General features: G+C 47.7%; 1 protein-coding gene and 1 long non-coding RNA gene across 3 annotated transcripts in view; one reads left to right on the plus strand and one right to left on the minus strand.

The window, feature by feature from the left end:
- Positions 1-885: 885 nt before the first annotated feature.
- On the minus strand, positions 886-9,122 carry LOC140917051 (uncharacterized). Its single transcript, XR_012160702.1, has 5 exons — positions 9,006-9,122; positions 4,706-4,934; positions 4,462-4,499; positions 4,002-4,261; positions 886-1,251 (listed from the first exon to the last, which is right to left on the minus strand). It is a non-coding gene; the product is annotated as an uncharacterized lncRNA (long non-coding RNA).
- Positions 9,123-9,147: 25 nt separating this feature from the next.
- Positions 9,148-20,658, plus strand: part of P3H2 (prolyl 3-hydroxylase 2) — a 126,220-nt gene continuing 114,709 nt past the window's right edge. Inside the window, exon 1 of one of the 2 annotated variants that reach the window (XM_073359044.1) lies at positions 9,148-9,814. In XM_073359044.1, the coding sequence (XP_073215145.1) occupies positions 9,374-9,814 (441 nt within the window). In that variant the 5' untranslated portion in view covers positions 9,148-9,373. The remainder of the gene's footprint in view (positions 9,815-20,658) is intronic. The other variant, XR_012160700.1, reaches the window with a different exon arrangement.

Consider the following 20,658-nt stretch of genomic DNA (forward strand, 5'->3'; position numbering starts at 1 on the left):
ACGGTACTATACTGACATGTGGAATCATAGACTTTAAGGTTAGAAGGGGCCATTATGATCGTCTAGTCTGACATCCTGCATAACGCAGGCCACAGAATCTCACCCACCCACTCCTGTTACAAACCCCTAACCTAAGTCTGAGCTACTGAAGTCCTCAACTCATGATTTAAAGACTTCAAGGTGCAGAGAATCCTCCAGCAAGTGACCCGTGCCCCATGCTGTAGAGGAAGGCGAAAAAACCCCAGGGCCTCTGCCAATCTGCCCTGGAGGAAAATTCCTTCCCGACCCCAAATATGGTGATCAGCTAAACCCAGAGCATGTGGGCAAGACACACCAGCCAGACTCCCAGGAAAGAATTCTCTGTAGTAACTCAGATCCCATCCCATCACAGGCCATTGGGTATATTTACAGCTAATAGTCAAAGATCAATTAATTGCCAAAATTAGGCTATCCCATCATACCATCCCCTCCAAAAAATTATCAAACTTAGTCCTGAAGCCAGATATGTCTTTTGCCCCCACTGCTTCCCTTGGAAGACTGTTCCAGAACTTCACTCCTCTAATGGTTAGAAACCTTCATCTAATTTCAAGTCTAAACTTCCTGATGCCCAGTTTATATCCATTTGTTCTTGTGTCCACATTGGTACTGAGCTTAAATAATTCCTCTCCCTCCCTGGTATTTATCTCTCTGATATATTTATAGAGAGCAATCATGTTCTAACTCCCTTTGATCACCCACATTTCAGGGAAATCTCAAATAAGGATTTGTTTTTCTTGAATCACTACTTTGTTGCCATAGACACAAGTAGACTCCCTTCCCCCCACCCCCACGTCAGGCACGCATGTTTTTTCTCTGTCTCTGCCCAAACTCCCTCAAGTTTCTCATGCATATCTCTGAGGCAGTGATTCAGTTCTGAATCTTGTCCCAGAACCATCTCTGTGTTTTATGACAGTTCCAACCTGCCTTCCAGAATCTGTTGCCTATAGAACAACTGCTTGGAGTTAGTGACCTCCTGAAATGGTAGCTCCTTCTTTAACGTATTGATTTCTTCCCCCCCATTGTCTTGGCCTTTGGCCTATCTCCTGAGCAATGGGCAATGTTTTGGGGCATGGGGAGCATTAGCATGAGAAGACACGGATGAGGCAGATCAACCAAAGTACACTGTGAAATCAGTTGGTTCCTGCGCATTATCCACAGTGATGAAGGAGATCTCTCTGTTGCTGTGGGAAGCCAACTGTAGTCAGGTTCACTCTGTGGTTAAAGACAAAGACAGCAGGACAGAAATTTGTGTGAATCCAGGCAAAAGCTTGTACTGCCCAATAGTGGAACATGACTAGAGCATACGCAGCAGCTGCTGGTTGTTGTGGCCACTACCCTTGATTCAAGCCCCAGCAGGGACAGATCCCACCCAAACTCACCCAGGCCAACAGTAACCAGATGTGATTGTTTCCATTTGCATGCATCCAGGGGTACTGGAACAATCTGTACAGTGGAGGTGCTGAGAGCCATTGAACCAAACTGTATACCCTGTATCTGATGGAAACCACTTCAAGCCAGGGGCTACTGCCGCACCCCCAGCACCCCTAGTTCTATGCATGCATCGGCGTGTCTTATACGTGCTGTGCTACCCTATTGTAGGGGATAAACTCTTAGGTGCTCATGGTGAAATCCTACGTCACCAAGCATAAAGCGAGAGGAATCTGGCTTTTTGAGAGTTACAGTGGAGGGACTGGGGCTAACACCACAGTTCCTCTGAGCCACTTGGGCAGGAGTTTAGGCCACTGGCTCTATGGTCGTGCAAATACCACAAGCCCCTTGCAGGCCACATAAGAGGGACCCATTGCATGGCTGCTGGTCCCTCCTCCCCCTCCCTTAGAGGAGGAGCGATGGAGGGCTTGATGCTGTGGTGGGCCTTGGATAATCCCAACCCACCTGTGTGAATTTCATCCTTCGCGCATTGCCAAAACAGAGCTCACTTACTGGCCTCTCACTCCATTCCACTGAACAGACTAACCGGGGCCTTGCCGAAATCAACCCCTAACTCAATGGTGTAGATCACACTCTCACAAACGTACAGCCTGAGCCAGTGTGTGCATGTTTGTGCATATATACGCTTTGGGCTAAACTCGTCCCTTTTGTAATGCTGCTGATGTCAGTGGCATTACACTAGGGATACATTTGGCCCTTTGTGTACAGAATACAACCAAAAAGATAGATAACTGTAGCTAACAGCTTTAGTACAGACAAAAGTTATACAATGAAACCATTCAAGAGCCTCATTAACTCTGGACTATGTATTGAATATATCTGTACCACATGAGTCCAGGAATATATTTTTGCTGTTCCTAGTATCATGTAAGTTTTTTCTGTTAGTTTCTGCAACTTTCTTTAAGTCTGTAAAGCGTTCTGTGACACTAAGGTAGGAAAGGTGCTATGTAAAATGTAGTTTAATTATTTGTTAGCATTAGTAATTGTTAGCACAATAAGTAGCGTGGTGTTTCGGAGTTATTTTAAATCCGTGCTCAAAGACATAGGCAGCTGGCCAACCCCTCCCAGTCACTAGTGAGCCTGTGGTTATGTACTTTGTATGTACTTGTTAAACTTTATTTTTATTAGTTTTTAATTTATAACTGCACTGCAGTCCAAGTTTCTACATAAGCAAAGTGTGCAGGCATTTGGCATTTAATAAAGTTATACAACTGTCTGCACATGGAAACACAGAGAAGCCTCTTATTCATGTTGTTGTTTACTATTAATTATCTATATCTCTATTGCTATCGATATATGGATATATAATTTGTTCCGTGCCAACAGTGTGGTTGATACTGTACAATTCTATTCTCTTGTGTGTAATTTCTTATGTCCGATCCATGCCCCGGGTATCTGAGCACTGCACAGAGCTTGCAGTCGAGATCTAGACACACCCACACTAGCTCCATCACAGCTAGTGCGTCACAAATAGAAATGCAGCTGTTGCGGCGCAAGTGGTGGCTAAGGCTAGCCCCCCTGAGAATGACCCCCCCGTCCAAGGCCCTAGCTGCACACTTGGGGTCGGTAACCCCTCGTACTTCCACGGCTGAACTCCTGTTTTTAGCTATTGGAGCTAGCACAGGTATGTCTACTTGAGCTGGATATTACCCAAAAACACGTCATCAGAAAAGAGGGGAACCCTGGGAGATTCAGAGGAGGGAACAACCCAGAGCTGGCTTTGTTTCTTACTAGGGTATCTTGGGAAGAATTTGGAAGGGGAGAGGATGGTTACTTTGCAAAGTGAGATCTATATGTTAATGCCGCCCTCTTAGCCAACATACCAGGGATTGAACCATGAACTTCCAGAGCTAAAAGCATAAATGACTACAGCTTGAGCTAACAAATCATATCCTCTGTGGATTGAACACAGAGGGGACCTGTAACACACACTTGCCGGTGGGTTACATATGCATACAGGGCAGCCCAGGCACAGGGATGGGAATGGGAGCAATAAATAGAACATGGTCTCATGACTGGCATTGTTAGTGGAACGCAGAGGGTGGGGAAGATGGGTTAAGGGACAACGTCTGAGATTTATACCAGAACAGAGTTGTGTAGGATCTCAAAGGTGAGGACAAGCAGTTTAGATTTGAAATTGTAGGTGGAGGGAAACAAGCGGAAGGGTACAAGGAGCGGGTAGCATGTTCAGACGGACAAGCAAGGAAGCTAAGTTAAACAGGCAAGCTTTAGACAGACTGGAAAGGGTGACATAGGAAGCTGGAGAAGAGATGGCTGTAGTAATTAAGATGAGCAGGGCTTGAACAAGTGTTCAGCTGTCAGGACAGAGAGGAAGTGTCAGGTTCTTGATCGTGTATGTTGTGGAGGAGCAAATGCAGTATTTGATCATGGCCTGCATCTCAAGGGAGAAGGAGAAGTTGACGATGACTCCCAGGGTGACAATGAGGTGTTGTCAGCAGCAACAGAGGAAGGCAGAAGTGAACAGGGCTTGGGAGGAAGAATAAGGAGCTCACCTTAACCAAGGTGAACTTGAGTTGTTGGTGGGGCATCCAGAATGCTACGTCAGAGAGGCTGGAATGCAGGACTGGACAGAGGGAGATGGGTCAGATGTGGAGGAGTAATTTATGAGTCATCAGCAAAGAGATGATAGCTAAACCCACAGGAGTAGATGATGCGGCGTTCTCATCCCTGCTTTTAATGCCATGATGCACCCTGTATTTTCACCTCCATCCCCTCCTGATCTTTTGCAACATGTCATTTTATTGATTTCCTTCTGAGTAAAACAAAGGATACAGAATTAGCGAGAGAGAAGTCATCTTACTGTTCCCTCCCATGCCAATGGTTCTCCCCCTTAGGGGTCTCCAGGGCTTTGATTAGTCTAATTCTAAATGACTCAAGGGGTGAGTTTTCCATAAAAAGATATTCCTAATCTGGACCGCATTTATTTTTGCATTTTGTAAGCTTTGTATTCACCTTGCCTTCATCCATCCATCTTCACCATCACCATTCCTCTGAATACAAAGGGAATTATGATTACAGATAGGTATATGCCACAGAAATCAGATGTTGATTCAGGGCTAGATCCTCAGCTATTGTAAATCAGAAGAGATCCCGTGACTTCAAAAAAGCTACAGTGATGTACCCTAGCTGAGGATCAAGCCACTGCAGTTTAGAAGTATCAGAGCTTACCTGTTGGTTTGAACCTATCTCTACTTACGGTTAATGGCTGCGCAGCTTTGAGTGTTTGATTTAGGATTTGCAACGTTCAGTTGTGAATTAAGGTGAATAATCAGGTCAAAAACTGCTAATGAAAACAGAAGGGGAGCTTGACACATGGATCCAGATAAATAAGTTCTACTTAAAATGCATTCTTTGGGGAAAGTTCTTCTTCTGTCATGTTGCCAAATCATCGGGGGGTGTATTTGGGAGGGGAGCTTCTGATGAATCTGTTCATGTAAGAAAAAAAAAACTTTCAAAACAACCTCGCAGGAGCCAGGATCAGCAGCTGCTGAACGCGGGTCGAGTTGTTGCATATTTAGTATTCCTTTCATTAAAGGCTTGAAAGCTGTCTCGGGCATCTTGGGGCCTGGTTACAAATTATGATGATAATTAACTGATATTGGTATTGCTGGAACTAAGGGTGGGATCCTGTTCTTCCTCATTCATACATGTCTTCTGGTCATACAGTGATGTAACTCTGTGGATGGAGCAACGCTGGTGTAAATCTGGTGTGAGATCAGAATCAGGCCCATTCAATGACTAAGGTGACAGGACACGGCTCTAAAATAAGACCTTGTGCCTAAGAACCCTTTTGATTGTTTCAAAAAGATTTTTCTGAAAAGAACATCTGGCTTAGAAAAGGTAACACACTAAAAGAAAACATTTCATTTCACTTCACTCTCTTCCATTCGTTCAGGCTCTGCATTCCTTCCTATTCATGGCCTCAATGCTGACCATGTGCTGTGAGTACTGGTGTAATTGACTTGGGAATAGAGGAAGAAATCAAATACAGCCTACTGATTCTGACTTGTGCCTCTCAGGAGATACAGCCAAGGAGTGGGGGGGCTTTACTCCATCTTTGCACCCCTTTGATTCTGGGACCAATTTGACTCCCAGCATATACTAGAGCAGCCTCATATGCTGTGACTCAGAGATGCTCAGACAAGTATATTGCCCCTGCGTCCACCCATCTTCTCAATATTTCACTACAGACGGGTCGTGCATGGTGTCTGCCAAAAGCTAAGAACTAGCTGATCCTCGTAGTTATTGCAAGATGTTTATATGGGGAATAGTTTGTGAGAGACGTAAAATGTAGACTATTAGGTCTTCAAACTGTTGAAGTGAAACTTGTCCCCTGAGGCAAGGCGGGTCCCAGGGCTAACTCAATCAACTCCAAGAACTGTTGCCAGCCCTGGAGCCAGCCCTAAGTTTACTGTCTGAACCAGGTGCAGGTTTGAGGATTTACAAAGACAAATACAAAATCTGTGAATAGGAGACCCCCGGGGTGGAGGTGGGGTTGGGGGAGAAACAATTGTCTGTAACTGTATTAGAGAAGAGGAAAGGGTACAAGATTTTTTCCATTATGGAGGAGATGCTGCCAGTGGGACTATCTGATGAAAGGCAGATCCCAGCTTCCTGGCCTGGACAAGCACTGTAAGGACTGACCATAGGGTGAAAAACACAGGAAACTAACTTGCTAGTAAATAGATAAGCTATCAACTGTGTTTTATGGGTTTTTTTTTTTTTTTTACCTGTAACCCTATGTTTCCAAACCTTTTAACTTGCTTTTATTTGAATCTCTATCTCAAGCTCTGTTAAACAAACTTTAATTTGGTTTTACAGTAGACACATCTAGGTGCCTTGTGCTAAGGAGAGGCTTGAACTGAGGTGAAACCAGCGAACAGGGGTTGGAGTCCAGAAGATAAGGACTGAGCACTCCAGTGTAACAAAGTGGGGCGTAGCGTGTGCTGGGAAAGGATTGAGTCCTGTACAGCCTGCAGCAGAGTGCTTTTGTTGCCAGCAGTTGAGGAGGGTTTATTCTGGTGGGCACAGACAATGCTCCCTCCTGTTGTGAGCAGGTGGGAGAGAGTCACCCTGAACACCTGGGTTAGCCCACAAAGCCCTTGGTTAACCCCAAGGGAGCATTCAGCAGACCAGAATACCCAGGGCACAATGCATTCCAGCTGTACCCTTTCCCACTCCTATTAAACTAAACTGTAACCCTTTTATATAATAGAAACCATTTCAAGCCAGGAGGTGCAGGTGCAGGTGTGTGAGGAATCAGGATCTGGGGGTTGGGATGGCAGCACCATCACTTCCTCTAGCTGTTTTGGGATCGGCCAAAACTATTTTTGTCAAATACACTGATAGTTTTCAATTGCACTTTTTGTCAAATAAACTATTTGTAGTGAAAGTAGGACAAGAAGTGACTGATTTAATCTGCAGTGAGAGCTTTAGCTTAGATATTAGGAAAAACATTCTAACTATAAAGGTCGTTAAGTTCTGGAATGGGCTTCCAAGGGAGGTTGTGGAATCCCTATCGCAGGAGGCTTTTAAGAAGCGGTTGGACAGGCACCTGCCAGGGCTGGTCTAGGTTTACTTCCATGATTATTATTAAACATTTACATTTCAGCAGCGATCAGTTTGGTGGGCCCATTGTGCGAGGTGCTTTATAAACACATAATCAATAATGAGCCCTGCCCCAAAGAGCTGACAGTCTGAAACTGAATGAGATCCTGGGTTTCTAAAAAAAGGTTCCAACAGACTTTTGCCCAGTCCGCCCTGTGCAGTGAAAGCTTCTTTCCCCCACATCAACAAAACTTCTTTTAAAAACTTTTTTGCTGTCAAGGATTCAACAATATGAGTTGAAATTACAGTTAGATTTCCCCCCCCCCCCAGTGTACAGTGCGATTTTTGAATGTTTCATTGAGCTGCATTTGCCAAATACTTCATTGCAAGAATGAGAAGCTTGAACAGAAAATACCGCCTTAAAATGAATCCAAAATGACTAATATTTTGGCAGAGCAGGTGCTGTAGCTTTGGAAGAGGGAACCCTGAAGAGAGAGACCTACACACAGCTGGGAGATGAGGAGGATGCTTCACAGACCTCTCCATTCTGGCTCACTGTGCCCATCCCTGATGATTTATTTGCAAAATTCCTAGAGGTTGGAGGCTTGTGTAGGTGGGAAGGGGGACAGAGAAGCCAGAGACTCAATCCTTTTGTGACACTCTTCAGCAGACTGAAGAGTGTCACAAAATATTTAGCAAATAGTTAGGCAACCACAGGGAAGTCGAGGGAGCAGGAGAGAGGAAAATACATTGCCTGCAGCTGGGAAGTGTTTTTTTTTTTTTTTTTTTTTAATGTTACAGCCATGAAGCAGATCATTTAAGAGGGACTTCCTTGCCTTCTCAACCCCCACCACACCAAACACTGCCCCTCCCAGGCCTGCTAGCTGGGGCATGTAGCTAGAAATCTGTACACAAACTGGGCTTCCTTCCCACAGCACTTATTCATTATCTTCTATCCCCCTAACTCCCCCAGCTCAGCCCGCTCTGACCTATCTTCCCAGGTCCCAATGCCTTAAAGGCATCAGAGCGACCCCAGTTTCTTTGCACCAGAGGGGACAGGCTGCAGAGGGGTACTTCTGCAACAAATTGAGGAGACTTTTTGGATTTATGACGAGTCCCTCTCCCCCCCACAACCTAGTCATCAGTTTTCTCCACTTGTGCAGACTGTGAGCTCACTGGGGCAAGGAGGGTCTTTATCTATATCTACACAGCACCTAGCACAGTGGGGCTCTGACCCTCAGCGGGGGCTTTAAATGCTGCTGAACATCTCTTCTTGGGTCGGCTCAGTAGTGACCGGGGCTTGAATGAAGTTCGTGCACCACTTAGGGGGACCCGATGGCAAGGGCGGGCAGTAGGCACCTGTATGAGAGGAAGCCCCGAATCTCAGGACTCTAAAATCGGGACATCTGGTCACCCTGGCGCCACCTCCTATCCGGTAGCAGCTTCATGGCTTCCTTCATAGAATCATAGAATATCAGGGTTGGAAGGGACCCCAGAAGGTCATCTAGTCCAACCCCCTGCTCAAAGCAGGACCAATTCCCAGTTAAATCATCCCAGCCAGGGCTTTGTCAAGCCTGACCTTAAAAACCTCTAAGGAAGGAGATTCCACCACCTCCCTAGGTAGGTCCCTCCATCTTTAAACCTTTCTGTTCTGTTCTGCCCTAGAACCGAACACACCAAACACGGGGATGGCTACTGGCACCTCGTCGGCACTGCCTGAAAGACAACTCGCTGCTTGGCCGGCGACGTGAATTAGAGCCACAGATGGGGCTGGGGCAGCGGCGGGGGGCGTTCGTCCTTGCTCAGCTGCAGCCGGATGATCTAGTGTGGGCGGCTGCGGGGCCCGATCCAGCTGCCCCTGAAGCCGGCTGGGGGCCCCGCCAGTGGCAGGAGCTGCAGGCTCCCCATTCCCTCCCGTTTGGAAAGGGGCTCGGGCGCGCTGCACTGACCCGGGCCGGCGCTGAGCTCCCGGCTGAGCGCGACCCTGCCCGGCCCCAGCCCCCGGCGGCTCCGATTCCCAGGGCGGAGCCCGCGGCAGTCGGGCTACGCCGCTGCCCGCCCCGCTCCGGAGCAGGAGGGGGGCGTGTGACCCAGCGCGGGTGCCTTTAAGAGCTGCCGGCTGCTGGCCGAGCCCGGGGTGGAGTTTCACGCCCGGGCGGCCGAGCGAGGAGCAGGCGGCGAGCCGGGGAGGTCCCCGAGCAGCACATGGAGCCGGAGCCCAGCCCCGCGGCTTCAGCCTAGGGAGCCCCGCTTGCACCCGGCCCCCGCCTGCCTCTGCCCCGGGGAGCCCCGCCCGGCCGCCCCCAGCGCAGCGCGGATGGCCCCCGGCTGGCGCAGCCGGCTCTGGGGGGCTCTGCTGCTGCCGCTGCTGGGCCAGGCCGCCGGGGGCCCCGCGGAGCCCCCGCCCCAGCCCCCGCCGCCCTTCGACGCGCTCTTCGCCCGCGGCGTGGAGGCGTGTGACGGCGGCGACTACGCGGGCGCGGTGCGCTGGCTGGAGCGGGCGCTGAGCAGCCACCGGCAGCTGCGGGAGGCGCGGCTGCGCTGCGGGCTGGGCTGCCGGGAGCCCCCGGGGCGGCTCGGGCCGGGCGCCGGCGGGGACCTGCCCTTCTTCGGCTCCGTGCTGCGCCGGGCGCGCTGCCTGCGGGAGTGCGAGGGGCGCCGGCTGGGGGCCGCCTCCCGGCACCGCGCCAGCGAGGAGGTGCGGGCCGACTTCCAGCGCCGGGTGCCCTACAGCTACCTGCAGCGGGCCTACATCCAGGTGAGAGCCGGGCCCCGCATCTCTCTCCTCCCCCGGCGTCCGCCCGCGGCCCCCAGCTATCCACCCCCAGCTTCCTTCCACCCCTCCACCATCCACCCCCACATCTCTTCATACAGGGCGTCCTACACCAACTTGTAATGGGTGTACTCCCAGGTGAGAGCTGGCCCTGGCCAGCCCTCTCCACTCTCCATCCGTTCTCCTTCCCACCCTCCCCCCATCCATCTACTTGTAGCAGATGTATATCCAGGTGACAGAGATGCCAGCCATCTCTCCATCCAGTCACTTGTCTTTCTGTTAATTCCCTTCATCCCTGTCTGTCTTCCTCATTCCTTCTACCCATCCCCTTAGCATCTGGGGCCAGATCTTTAAAGGCATACGTGTTTATGAAATCGGTCTGAGTTTGATTCCTCGGTGCTGTTGAAAATCCTACTAGGCACCTATCTGCTTCCTTACGGTGTCTAAATACCTTTAAAATCTGGCACCTGGAGCCATATGTCTACCTGTGGTGGCATGCATCAGGTGAGACTGAGGCAGCCATCCATTCATCAGGCTCAGGGTGCCCTGTGAAAACAGCTTCAGCAGGTGTGAACCCAAGTCAGGAACTAGCCAGTCCATCCATTCCCCATCCACCCCTTCTTCTGTCTCCCCACCCAGCCATTCACCTGTCTCTACAGTCCCTATCCATCTCATTGGTAACACTATGTACAATGAAGCAAAAATAATGAATGATGTAGGGGAGAGATGAGCCAATGTGAAACCCAAGTGTTTGGCCCCCTAAAGCCTAAGGAAAATTGAAACCCATGGTATTCGAAGGTACTGATAAGTTGGTCCTGGACAATTATCTATGCTAAGACATTAGTTTGTGTCCTGAATTACTATGGTTTATGTCACTTACATTCCGTCTCCTGTTCTTTGGTGGCTGAGGACTCTCAAACTCAGTACATCATTAAAGCATCCATGTTCTTTCCTCCTAATGAAAGTTTAAAGGGGACTGGGTTAGGGTTGAAAATGACTTGCCTTACGAGGAATGTTTTAAGGAAAACTCAGCAACTGTGAAGTTATGGTACAAGAGGCTTTTTCATTTTAATGCAGCAGTACCTTAAACCCCTGTCACTTCAGTGACACCTCCTTTCTCTGTCCCTGTGCATGTAGCAAGAGGATACATGATTTCTATTATCATATTGTATCTGCCTCTTGTCTATTTTTTGTGGTATGAAATACTTTACAGTAGAATCAATGTTTTTGTAGCCTCTGAAATCCTGCTGATCTGCCCCTCGTCCAGATAATTGTTCCCAAATCATCACTGTTTACTCTTCATGAAGACTGTGTTGTCTTTAATGAACTTGCCGTGGGCAGAAAATCTCCTGGACAGCTGAGGTTGGCTCTCCTTTTTTTTTTTTTTTTTTTTTTTTAATTCAAGGCTGATGCTGTATTTGCTGAGCCACTGGGTACCTGAAAGAAATTGACATTTTATGGCTAACAGTATAGAGACTCTTTGGGAAATTATTCTGTGCCAAGCTGAAAATGTAAAACATTGCTGGGACGTTCCCTCTGGACTTTTCCTTATTTAATTGACACAAGGTTGTAGTCGCTAAAGGCGGGTATTAAGTGGAGATCTGCCCTTTCCAATGTAGAGCATGGCTTGGTGGTGGCGATTCTGCGGCAATCCACCAAAGCCAAATGGAGAAGCAAATGTCAGTACTGAAAGCATAAACGCTTGTAATGTATTAACTAAACAGCGACAGAAAGTGGGTGACAATCATCAGTCCCTGTGATTAAGGACCCACTGAAAATCATAGCTGCATTTTGTGCTTTGCTTCCTGTTCTGTAATGTCTTAGTTTGAGGTCTTTGCAATCCACAGGGCTGGAAATGCAAAGGAAAGGATTTACAGGAAGTTAAGAAACCCAGTGTGCATAATATGCAGCTCTAGAACGAAATACCACTGGAGAAACAGGGTTATAGTCTGGTCCAAATTCTGGTGTCATTGAAGCCAGAAGAACTTCCTGCAGTGAGCTCTTCGTGGGTGGATGCCTTCACCTATGTGGAGCTCCACTCAAGTCACCTTCCTGAGAAATATGCAGTTTCAACCTTTCTCCTGCTGAGAAGCAAATCCAGTGAAGTTAACGGGGTTGCCTGTGGGTTCAGGGGTCTACCTGCATAGAGTTCACAGAAGGATATGGATTGAACCTATTATGTCTGGCTCCCTTTCAGCAAAATTACTCCATGCTTTAGGGTCTTTTTTTGTGTTTGCTAAATAAGGGCTGCCTTCTATTCCTGCTTCTGCCATCCGAGTCAGTTTTCCTCATTTAAAGGGATACAGTGAACTTGAGAACTACTCCATTTCAAAAAGATGAGCTGAAAGAAGATTCAGATATTCCACAGCAATCTCTGAGCCCCCCTGCCAATGTTTGTGATTTTACAGACCCCAGAGCTTATGGCCTAGATCCTCAAAGGTATTGAGGGGTCTAACTCGCATTGAAATCACTGGACGTTTAGGGGTCTGAAACCTTTTAAGAATCTGAGCCTGTATTCCTTCTCAAAGCATGTCTATCCCCACCTAATGTAACTGTGGATGTTCTCATTAGCTGTATAAATGTTTGGGTTTCAGACACTGCCTCTGGGGATTTTTTTTTTTTTTTTTTACTACAGCTATTTTAATTGGAAGTTTTAAAAATCATTTAATGGAAACCTTTCTTCTGATCTCAGGTTTTTCTGCCTTGGCCTCCAGTGAGCCACTCAGTTTAGCACCTTTCTTGCTTAACAAAACCATCAGTGGAGTATCTGCTAGCTGGAAGAATTTCTCTCCATAACGATGTATCAGGATAGGCCCTCTAAGGTGCAGAGACTGATCCAGGTCGCTTGTGCAAGACTGGATTTGCCTGAGTTGTACTGACCACGAGTCCTGGACGTATGTGTACTGAGAGCCAAATTCTCTTTCTGTGCCAAGTCTGAGTAAACGGGTTTGGCAAATTTCCCCAGGGCATGGGATACACCCCCGCCCACCCCACTAAAACCTGAAGTTGAGGGGGGGGGAAGTTTGAGGCAGAGAGGAGGCTGGGAAAAGGGTTGATGCATTAGAGCACAACTCACCCCAGCTCTGTCCACCCACACACAGTCCTGTCCAATGCAGCAGACGGACACGGCTGGGGTGTGCAGAACTCCCTCCCCTAATAGCCCCTCTGCACACAGGTTCTGCTGGCTGCTGAGACTTGCACACCTCTCTAGGGAGGGGGCAGGGGAAGGCTTCATTTCTGTTCTGGCAACTGCTGTTTGCAACCCTGTTATCTGTTCGTTCACTTTAGCAAGAAGGGCCTTAAGTTCCAGACTTGCCAAGCACCTGCGGCTGCCAGCGACTTCCGGCTTTACGAGTACAACTCACATTGCACTTGTATGTATGCCGTGTAGTTGTAGCCCTGTCGGTCCCAGGATATTAGAGACACAAGACGGGTGAGGGAATGTCTGTTATTGGACCAGCTTCTGCTGGTGAAAGAGGCCAGCGTTGGAGCCATACAGAGATGAAGCAGAGCTCTGTGTGGCTCGAAAGCTCGTGTCTCTCACCATCAGAAGTTGGTCCAACAACAGATATTCCCTCACCGCCTTGTCTCTCGAATTGCACTTGAATGACATCTGGCGAGAGAGGCAGGCCGACTGTGACACCCTTCTTCCTCCCCCCGCCCCACCCTAGGTCTCTCTCGTACTTGGCATTTGCATTCCCAGCTCCTTTGTGCCTTTGCGGAGAAGGGTTTATTGGTGGTGGTTGTTGTAATGGACCTGCTGCCTAAACACGTTGCAGACCTTCTGGAGATCCAAGCAGTGTCTTGCTTTTGCTGCTCCTCTCGAAACCAAAGAGGAAATGAGATTAGGTTAAACATCCCACTGTGTACCCTGGACAATTCCTTCCCGTCACTCTGCCAGGAGTGGGTGGGTCACTGGCTGCTGGGTATTTCCATAGATTCCCTTGTGTGGTTGGACGGCAGGATTTGATGTCATTTGCATTTTTAGAGGGAACGAACTGTATGGAATGTGCTTTCTCCATCCCACTCCTAGTGACCTCTCACTTGCTTGTTTAGTTCTCAGGAGGGGAGGGGAATGAACCCTTTGATGGTAATGACAAAACAGAATAAATCAAAAATATAAGGCTTTGCACTTGTACGGTGCTTTACAAAATATGGTGCTGTATAAATACAAACTCATCCACACACTAGCCCTGTAAATCAGGGAAGGCAACTGCTATTATCCCTGCCTTGCAGATGGGGAAACTGAGTCAGAGGGCCAAATGTTCATCTCACATGGCTGTAGCTCTACAGTAATTCCTTTGGGTCAGCACCAGTAAACGTGTGATTCGAATGATACTCAGAGGGCCTCAGTTACAATGGGGTAGCTCCATTACACCATTGTGAGAGCAGAATCTGGCCCAATAATCAATGTCACTTGTCCAAGTCCCTGTAGTGAGTCTGTGGAAGAGCTGGGTTTAGAAACTGAGGCTTTCTGGTGCCCCGTGCTACTTGCTACGCTATCCTGGCCAATTCACTGGAGTACCTTGCCTCTGTCTTTTTAAATATGCGCGGCAAACGCCCCTGCAATGATAGGTGGGGTTTTCTAGGTTCATGGATGATACCGTATAACCCTGTTGGACCATAACCCACAAGCAGATCAGCCTTTAACTCTATGGCAGTTGAGGTAAGGGGGGAAATTCTGGCTTTCGGTAACCCATAAAGGCTTAAAAACGAAACACAATCAAATTCCTGCACAAAATGTTGATACAAGGAAGCATGCCCCAGGCCTGAGCGAACTCCTGCCTGATTCAGAACTGATTGAAGTCAGCTGAAAGCCTCTCATTGGTTTGGGTGGACTTTGGATCAGGGCCCTAGTGCGGGATCTATTTCAGACGTTTGGCCAAGCACCCCAAAGTTCAGATGTGCCCCCTGACCTTCTTTGGAACCACTGAGCTGGAAACCTCCCATGCTCATGCTTCCCCAAGAGATCTCCAGTGTTTCCAGTTGGGCCAGAAATACCCCAGGGACGGCCAGAGACGGCCGTTGCCAGGTGGGCCAGTGTTTGGGAGAACGAATAAGCATAGAGAATGGGGAGGGGGAGAGGCACTAATGGGAATAAAAGAAGATTTCTAGCCCCTGGAGAAGAGAAGGGTCTGTAGTGTATTCCCAAACGCCCATCTCGTCAGCAGAAGATGCTATATGTTGAACGGTCTGTACTTCTGTTACATACAGGCTGACCTGTCTATTACAGGACATACGGGCTGCTGTCCTTTGAGAGCCTGCTAGGCTTTGGTAGGAGGGGTTTGGGGGATCACTGGTGCTGTTTGCCCTCTGGACTCTGATTTGAATTATGACCCGCCTGCTTTTGCTGCCTTGGCAAGTTTTGGTTTGTGTCTGAATGTAGCCTGGAGGCCAAAGCTTTTGCCCTCTTTAGGGGTTTTCTCTGCTATGCATGTGGGTTGGGGAAGTAGGAAATTGCAAGACATGACCCGGTTACAAACTGCTGAGTCAGTAACCTTGTTGGAACTTGCTGTGGACATTCTGCCTGTGAACAGCACAAGAGAACAGAGCTCCCCATGCCCTGCACGGATTCTCACGAGTCAGGAATCCTTGGCCAAAAATAACTAGTAACTTCCTGGAAAAAACTGACAGGTTGATCAAAAACAATTGCTCCTTCTAACCTCACCCTCCAGCTTTTCTCCTAGCTTCTCATTTCCTCCTTTAGTCTTTTTCCTGTCCCCCTTTTGCCTGCATTGTTTGCCATACGATCTTAATAGCCTTTGCTTCCTTCCACATTTGCTTTTCTGTTTCCAGCTCCTGAGTGCTTGCTACCTTTTTCTAACTATCCATCTCTAAACCATGTCTCTGTCTGCCCGTCTACTCAGCCTCTTCTCTGTTTGCACCATAACAAGCGACACAGTGTAAATCCTATTTCTGTAGCCTGGCACCACTAAATACATTTCAGGTGTAATTCAAGAGAGATTTAGACATAGGGGGTAGGAAGCTCACTGGAGTATTGTCAGGATAAAAAGTGGTTTCTGAAGAATAATAATATCCTTGCCTCTCTTTCAAACACCATAGATCATTAAAGAGTAAACATACATTTGATTTTTAAAACTCTTTCCATTCTATTCTGTTACTTTTCTGCATTTCTTTTGGCTAGGATAACTATTACAGATTAACCAGAATAACTTGTTTCTAGCCAATATTGCTTTGAGGATTTCATGCATTAGTACAATGTGGCTGTCTTTAGGTCACCAATAGAGCAGGAGAAGGTGTTTTTTTTGTTGTTTGTTTTTTGTTTTTTTAAATGAAGTTGCTTCTGTTGAATTTTTTTGTTTTTAAAACTTGAAAAACTTTGTATTGCTCTTCAGTTTTATTAAAAAGGTGTTTAGCCAAATTACAGTGTGTTTACAAATTTGCCCTCGCAATGTCCCTTTAACTACCGCATCCTGCTACCAGTAATCTGCTGTTGTGCACAGATATTACTGTTAGGTTGCTCTTATACTGTATAATGCTCTTCATCCAAGGATTTTAAAACACTTCACAAACATTCCCCAATACAGATAGGGAAACTGAGGCATGGGCAATTAAATGACTTGACCAAGGCCATACAACATAGGAGCAGACGGTTCAGGAAGGGAATTATTATTATTTGTTGTATTCTCATGGTACGTAGGAGTCCCTGTGCTGGGCACTGTATAATCAGAGAATAAAATGATCATCCCTGCTCCAAAGGGTTTTGTAATCTGAGTAATGCAGGAGTCCTGCAGGAGAGTGTGATTAAATCACCCATATAGTCTGTCACTAGCACCAGCGTGAGACTTGAAATGGACCACTTGCAGCCATTAAAGGTCCCCTGGCACTTGTTGCAAGACTAGGAATGTTTACCATGGTCCTTGTGCCAAATTCTTTCCATCTCCTCAAATTACTTTCTGCCTGCCTAAACTTCAAACTGCGTAATTACACTAGGCCAGTTTCTCCTCTCGCGCTGATGTAAAACTGGAATCACTAGATGGAAATCATGGAGTTTTCTTCTGGATTTGCACCAGTATAACAGAGACTAGAAGTTTTAACTCCACACACTACTTTTAATTTCTGGTACTAAGATCGTCTGCAATGTTGCTGTGTGTTCTAAACAGCTGCAGGGTTCAACCTCACAGGGGGATGAATTTCAGTAGTGGAGGAAGTTACCCTTGTGTACTTTGTATATCTGTTGGAGAATATAAAGAACTTTGGGATCATGGTATGACAGAAATGTAAATACTACCATTATGAAAAATCCTAAGTGTACATCTCTGACTGTGATGAATTTGCCAGAACTAGTGGAAAATGCTGTTCTCTTGGTAATCCATTCCCTTTGGATGCCTAGTGGCAGATAACACAAGAAAAAGCCACTGGTTCAAAATCTGTGCTGGCAAAAACGATTTAACTTATTTCTCATTAGAGGTATCACCCACTATGCTCTTTGGGAGGTCTGTCCATTTTGTTTTCATCTGACAGATGCCCTGTATCCCAGACAAATGTTGAAATAGAAATGTACGGTAATAGTGTTAATAAATAGGGGGATGCTTTTATCTTTAATCTTGAAGACTGATTTTGCTCTACCATTGACTAAATAAAGAGATTTCAGAGTTGGGTTCTTGGAAAATCTCTTAATTTAGATTGTCTAAAATAGCACCCCTAGTCCTCACCCAGAGGGTAAACATCTTGGTGGTCAGTGAAGTTAAAATTATTGCAGTACAAAAATAAACAGTATTTGTATGGGATGGAATGCTCTGAGCCTTGTGGGATGGATCTATGAAACACAACTTAGGCCTTCAGCCCTGAAGGCATCATCCCGCTGCCATTGAAGTCAGCTGGAGATGGGAATGTTCTGTCAGTCACATCAGTCCCTGAGTCTCCGAAGAAGGGTAGGAGCTCTGCAAATTAAAGTGACTCGGCCCATGTCCAGACACAGCCCATCCATTCATGCTCTCTGGACAGAGTAGCGATGCAGAAACCCCATGTGGACATGTGTAGAGGGTGCTGAATGACCTTTAAATCAAGGTATTGGACTCTGATCAATTTGTATGAGAAATAAACCTAAATATAAGGACTAGCTCCCCCCTAAATCCATGGACTTAAGAACCTATCGTCTGCTCGCTCTTGATGGCAGTGTCCTGAATGAAAACTACATCAACTCACAGGCCCAGTGGTGCAGCCATGCGGGTTTCTTGGCTCCCCCCATACTGGCCCACTCATGTGTCTCCATGCTGACTTGGGAGGGAGCTGGGAAGGTTAAAAAGGTGACTTGGGTCCTGATTTTCGGATCTCATGAGCACCCAGCACCCGCGCTGACGTCCGTGGGAGCTGCAGGTGCTCTTGGCTCTCAAAATCAGGCCCTTGTTTGAGCAACAAAGCTACCGACAGTGGTGGCATGTTTTTTTTTTTTTTTTTTATGGTGTGAACATAAAATGTGATTGTTACAAGTTGGGCTGAGACCCACCGAGCTCATTTCACAAAAGCCACTCGACAACCACCAGATAGCAATGACTGGATGTGATCCTGCCAGGTGCTGAGAGCGTCCTCCGCTCCCTTGCAAGGGGCCTAAGTACCTCCCAGGATTGGGCACCTGGGCTAGATTTGAACCAGGGGCCTGGAGCTGAAATGCTGTAGTCCTCCTTTTGTCAGTTTCAAGGGGAGAGTAAAGTTTCCCCTAAGTGGGTGTTGAGGTCTCCTCTCCCCTCGAAGCCCGTTGCGGGGAGGATAAGGGTCATAATTGGGGGGGGGGGGGACAGCTCTGGTAATGATGAGAGAATCAATCCTTTCTTTTCAAGCCAGGGCCCTGTTCCTGCTCCTACTGAAGTCAAAGGAAGCTAGACTGGATCCTAAAGGGGTGTTAATATAAACTGATGTTGCACAGAACTGGTTCCTGTATCAAACCACTTCCCCAAGGAGGTGTTCAGAGGCATTAAGAGGGGATGGGGGCCGATTCTGATTTCTGTTACACCTGTATGAGTTTGGAATGACTCCACTGAAGTCTCCAGAGCTACTCTGCGTTTACATGGGGGAAGGCCTGTGGTCTTTAATAGCAGTTCTGACTGCAGGGAGCACAGCCTTCAAAGTTCCTTGGTTATTCTAGTTTCTGACCAATCCTAGGCAATAATCTCCACAAAGCAAGGACTTTAATTCCTAGGTCTCTGAGGACTGATCTTGGAGAGGGGTCTGAGTGTATACATGCAAGGGGCAGATAGCTAAACAGCATTCCATAGCCACATCATACTGCCCAGCCAAACCACCTCCTCGCCACTGCAACTGGGCATTTAACTGACCTTCCGAGGCTGACGTCCAGGGTCGTGGATTCTCCACTGAATAATTATATCAACAAAACTGGTATCTTGATCCCAGATCATCAATGTCCTTTTCTCCTCCCTTGGGTGGGAAGCCAAACCCATGTGTACTAACTGGAATGCAGGGCAGAGTCTGGCTGTGGCCTATCCGATCTGGAGGCCAAATATTTTCTTGTCGCTTCTTGTTCGTTTATATAAGTTTAAAAAAAAAAAGAGGAAAACATGTTCCTTCGGGCCTGGATAAAAGGACGACTTGTGTTCATAACTGGACTGGAACCAGATGGCTGGCTGTCCCTCGCCCTGAGAATGCCATTGCATTGCTCACCACCCTGCAACTCCACTCTTGTCACGTGCAGATGCAGCAGAATTATCTTTGCAAGCTGGTGTGTTCTTCAGCTGCCCCCGGTGTGGTGCGTTTTAAGCTTAATCTTTATTGATGTAAAGCATGCAGATGGGGTGTTCAGAAGTAAAAAAGGGCAGAGCTGACACAAGGCTTGCTTCGTTAACATGATGGGTCTCACAGCAGGTGCTAAGCTTTCAACTTACAACAGGCATGGGCAGGCAAAATTAATAGCATGGTGTTCAAGGATGTAGTTAAAAACAGAAAGCATTGAAGATTGGATGTGAAGGAAGAATCAGACCTACTGGGGCATCATAAGTAACGAAACACATGCAAGTGATGAACTATATGTAAGCAGGGGAATGGTCACACTACTGTGGGAAACTTTCCTGGCTTCTGCACTACCCCGGTGAAGTGGACTAGCGAAAGGATCTGAGTCCTCGCTCCCACTTCCTTTACCCAGAGGCCTCCCTGCCCTTGAGAACTCCCCTTCCACTCTCCTGTCTGGCAGAGTCCTCGTAACCCCAACAAGGCTGGGCCCAGGATTTCTGGGGGGCTCGACCCCCAACCCTGCTGCGGTCACCTAGGACAGGGGCTAGGGTGTCCCCACTCCGGGGTGCTCTCTCTGCACTGGGCACCTCCCTGACCCACTGATCATTACATACAATTTAAAGCAAATGCAAGTTATTTAATCAACAATTAATTAAAAAAAAAAAAGAATAAGGAAAAATAGGAAAGGTGAAAGGAAACACATCACCCCGCTCTGTGGCAGGGAACATCACAAACAGCGTCTCTGGAATGTCAGGGCAGTTCACAGCCTGTGGCCCCTGCCCAGGCCCTGGCTGTGCTACAGGGATGCTGCGGGTTGGATGCTTGCAATGGTGGTGGCCACACACCTCTGGGCTTTGGGCGGTGAGACCCTTCTTCACAGTGTCCGCCCCCTGTTGGGTTAAGATCCCACTCCCAGTCTGGCCTCCAAGGACCCTTGGCTGGGGGTGTCTCTCTGCACTGGGCACTTTGCCCAGGGTCCCCCCTTGGCTGGCCCCAGTTGCTCACCGCACCCGGCTCCAGACTGCTCCAGCCCCAGCTCCACTGTTCGAGCTCTGGCTCCACTCTGCCTCAGCACGGCGGCTGCTGCTCTGCCTCCAGCCCCCGGGCTGCTGCTCTGGCCCCTC

This window comes from Lepidochelys kempii, chromosome 9 (genome assembly GCF_965140265.1).
Source record: "Lepidochelys kempii isolate rLepKem1 chromosome 9, rLepKem1.hap2, whole genome shotgun sequence".
NCBI lineage: Eukaryota > Metazoa > Chordata > Testudines > Cheloniidae > Lepidochelys > Lepidochelys kempii.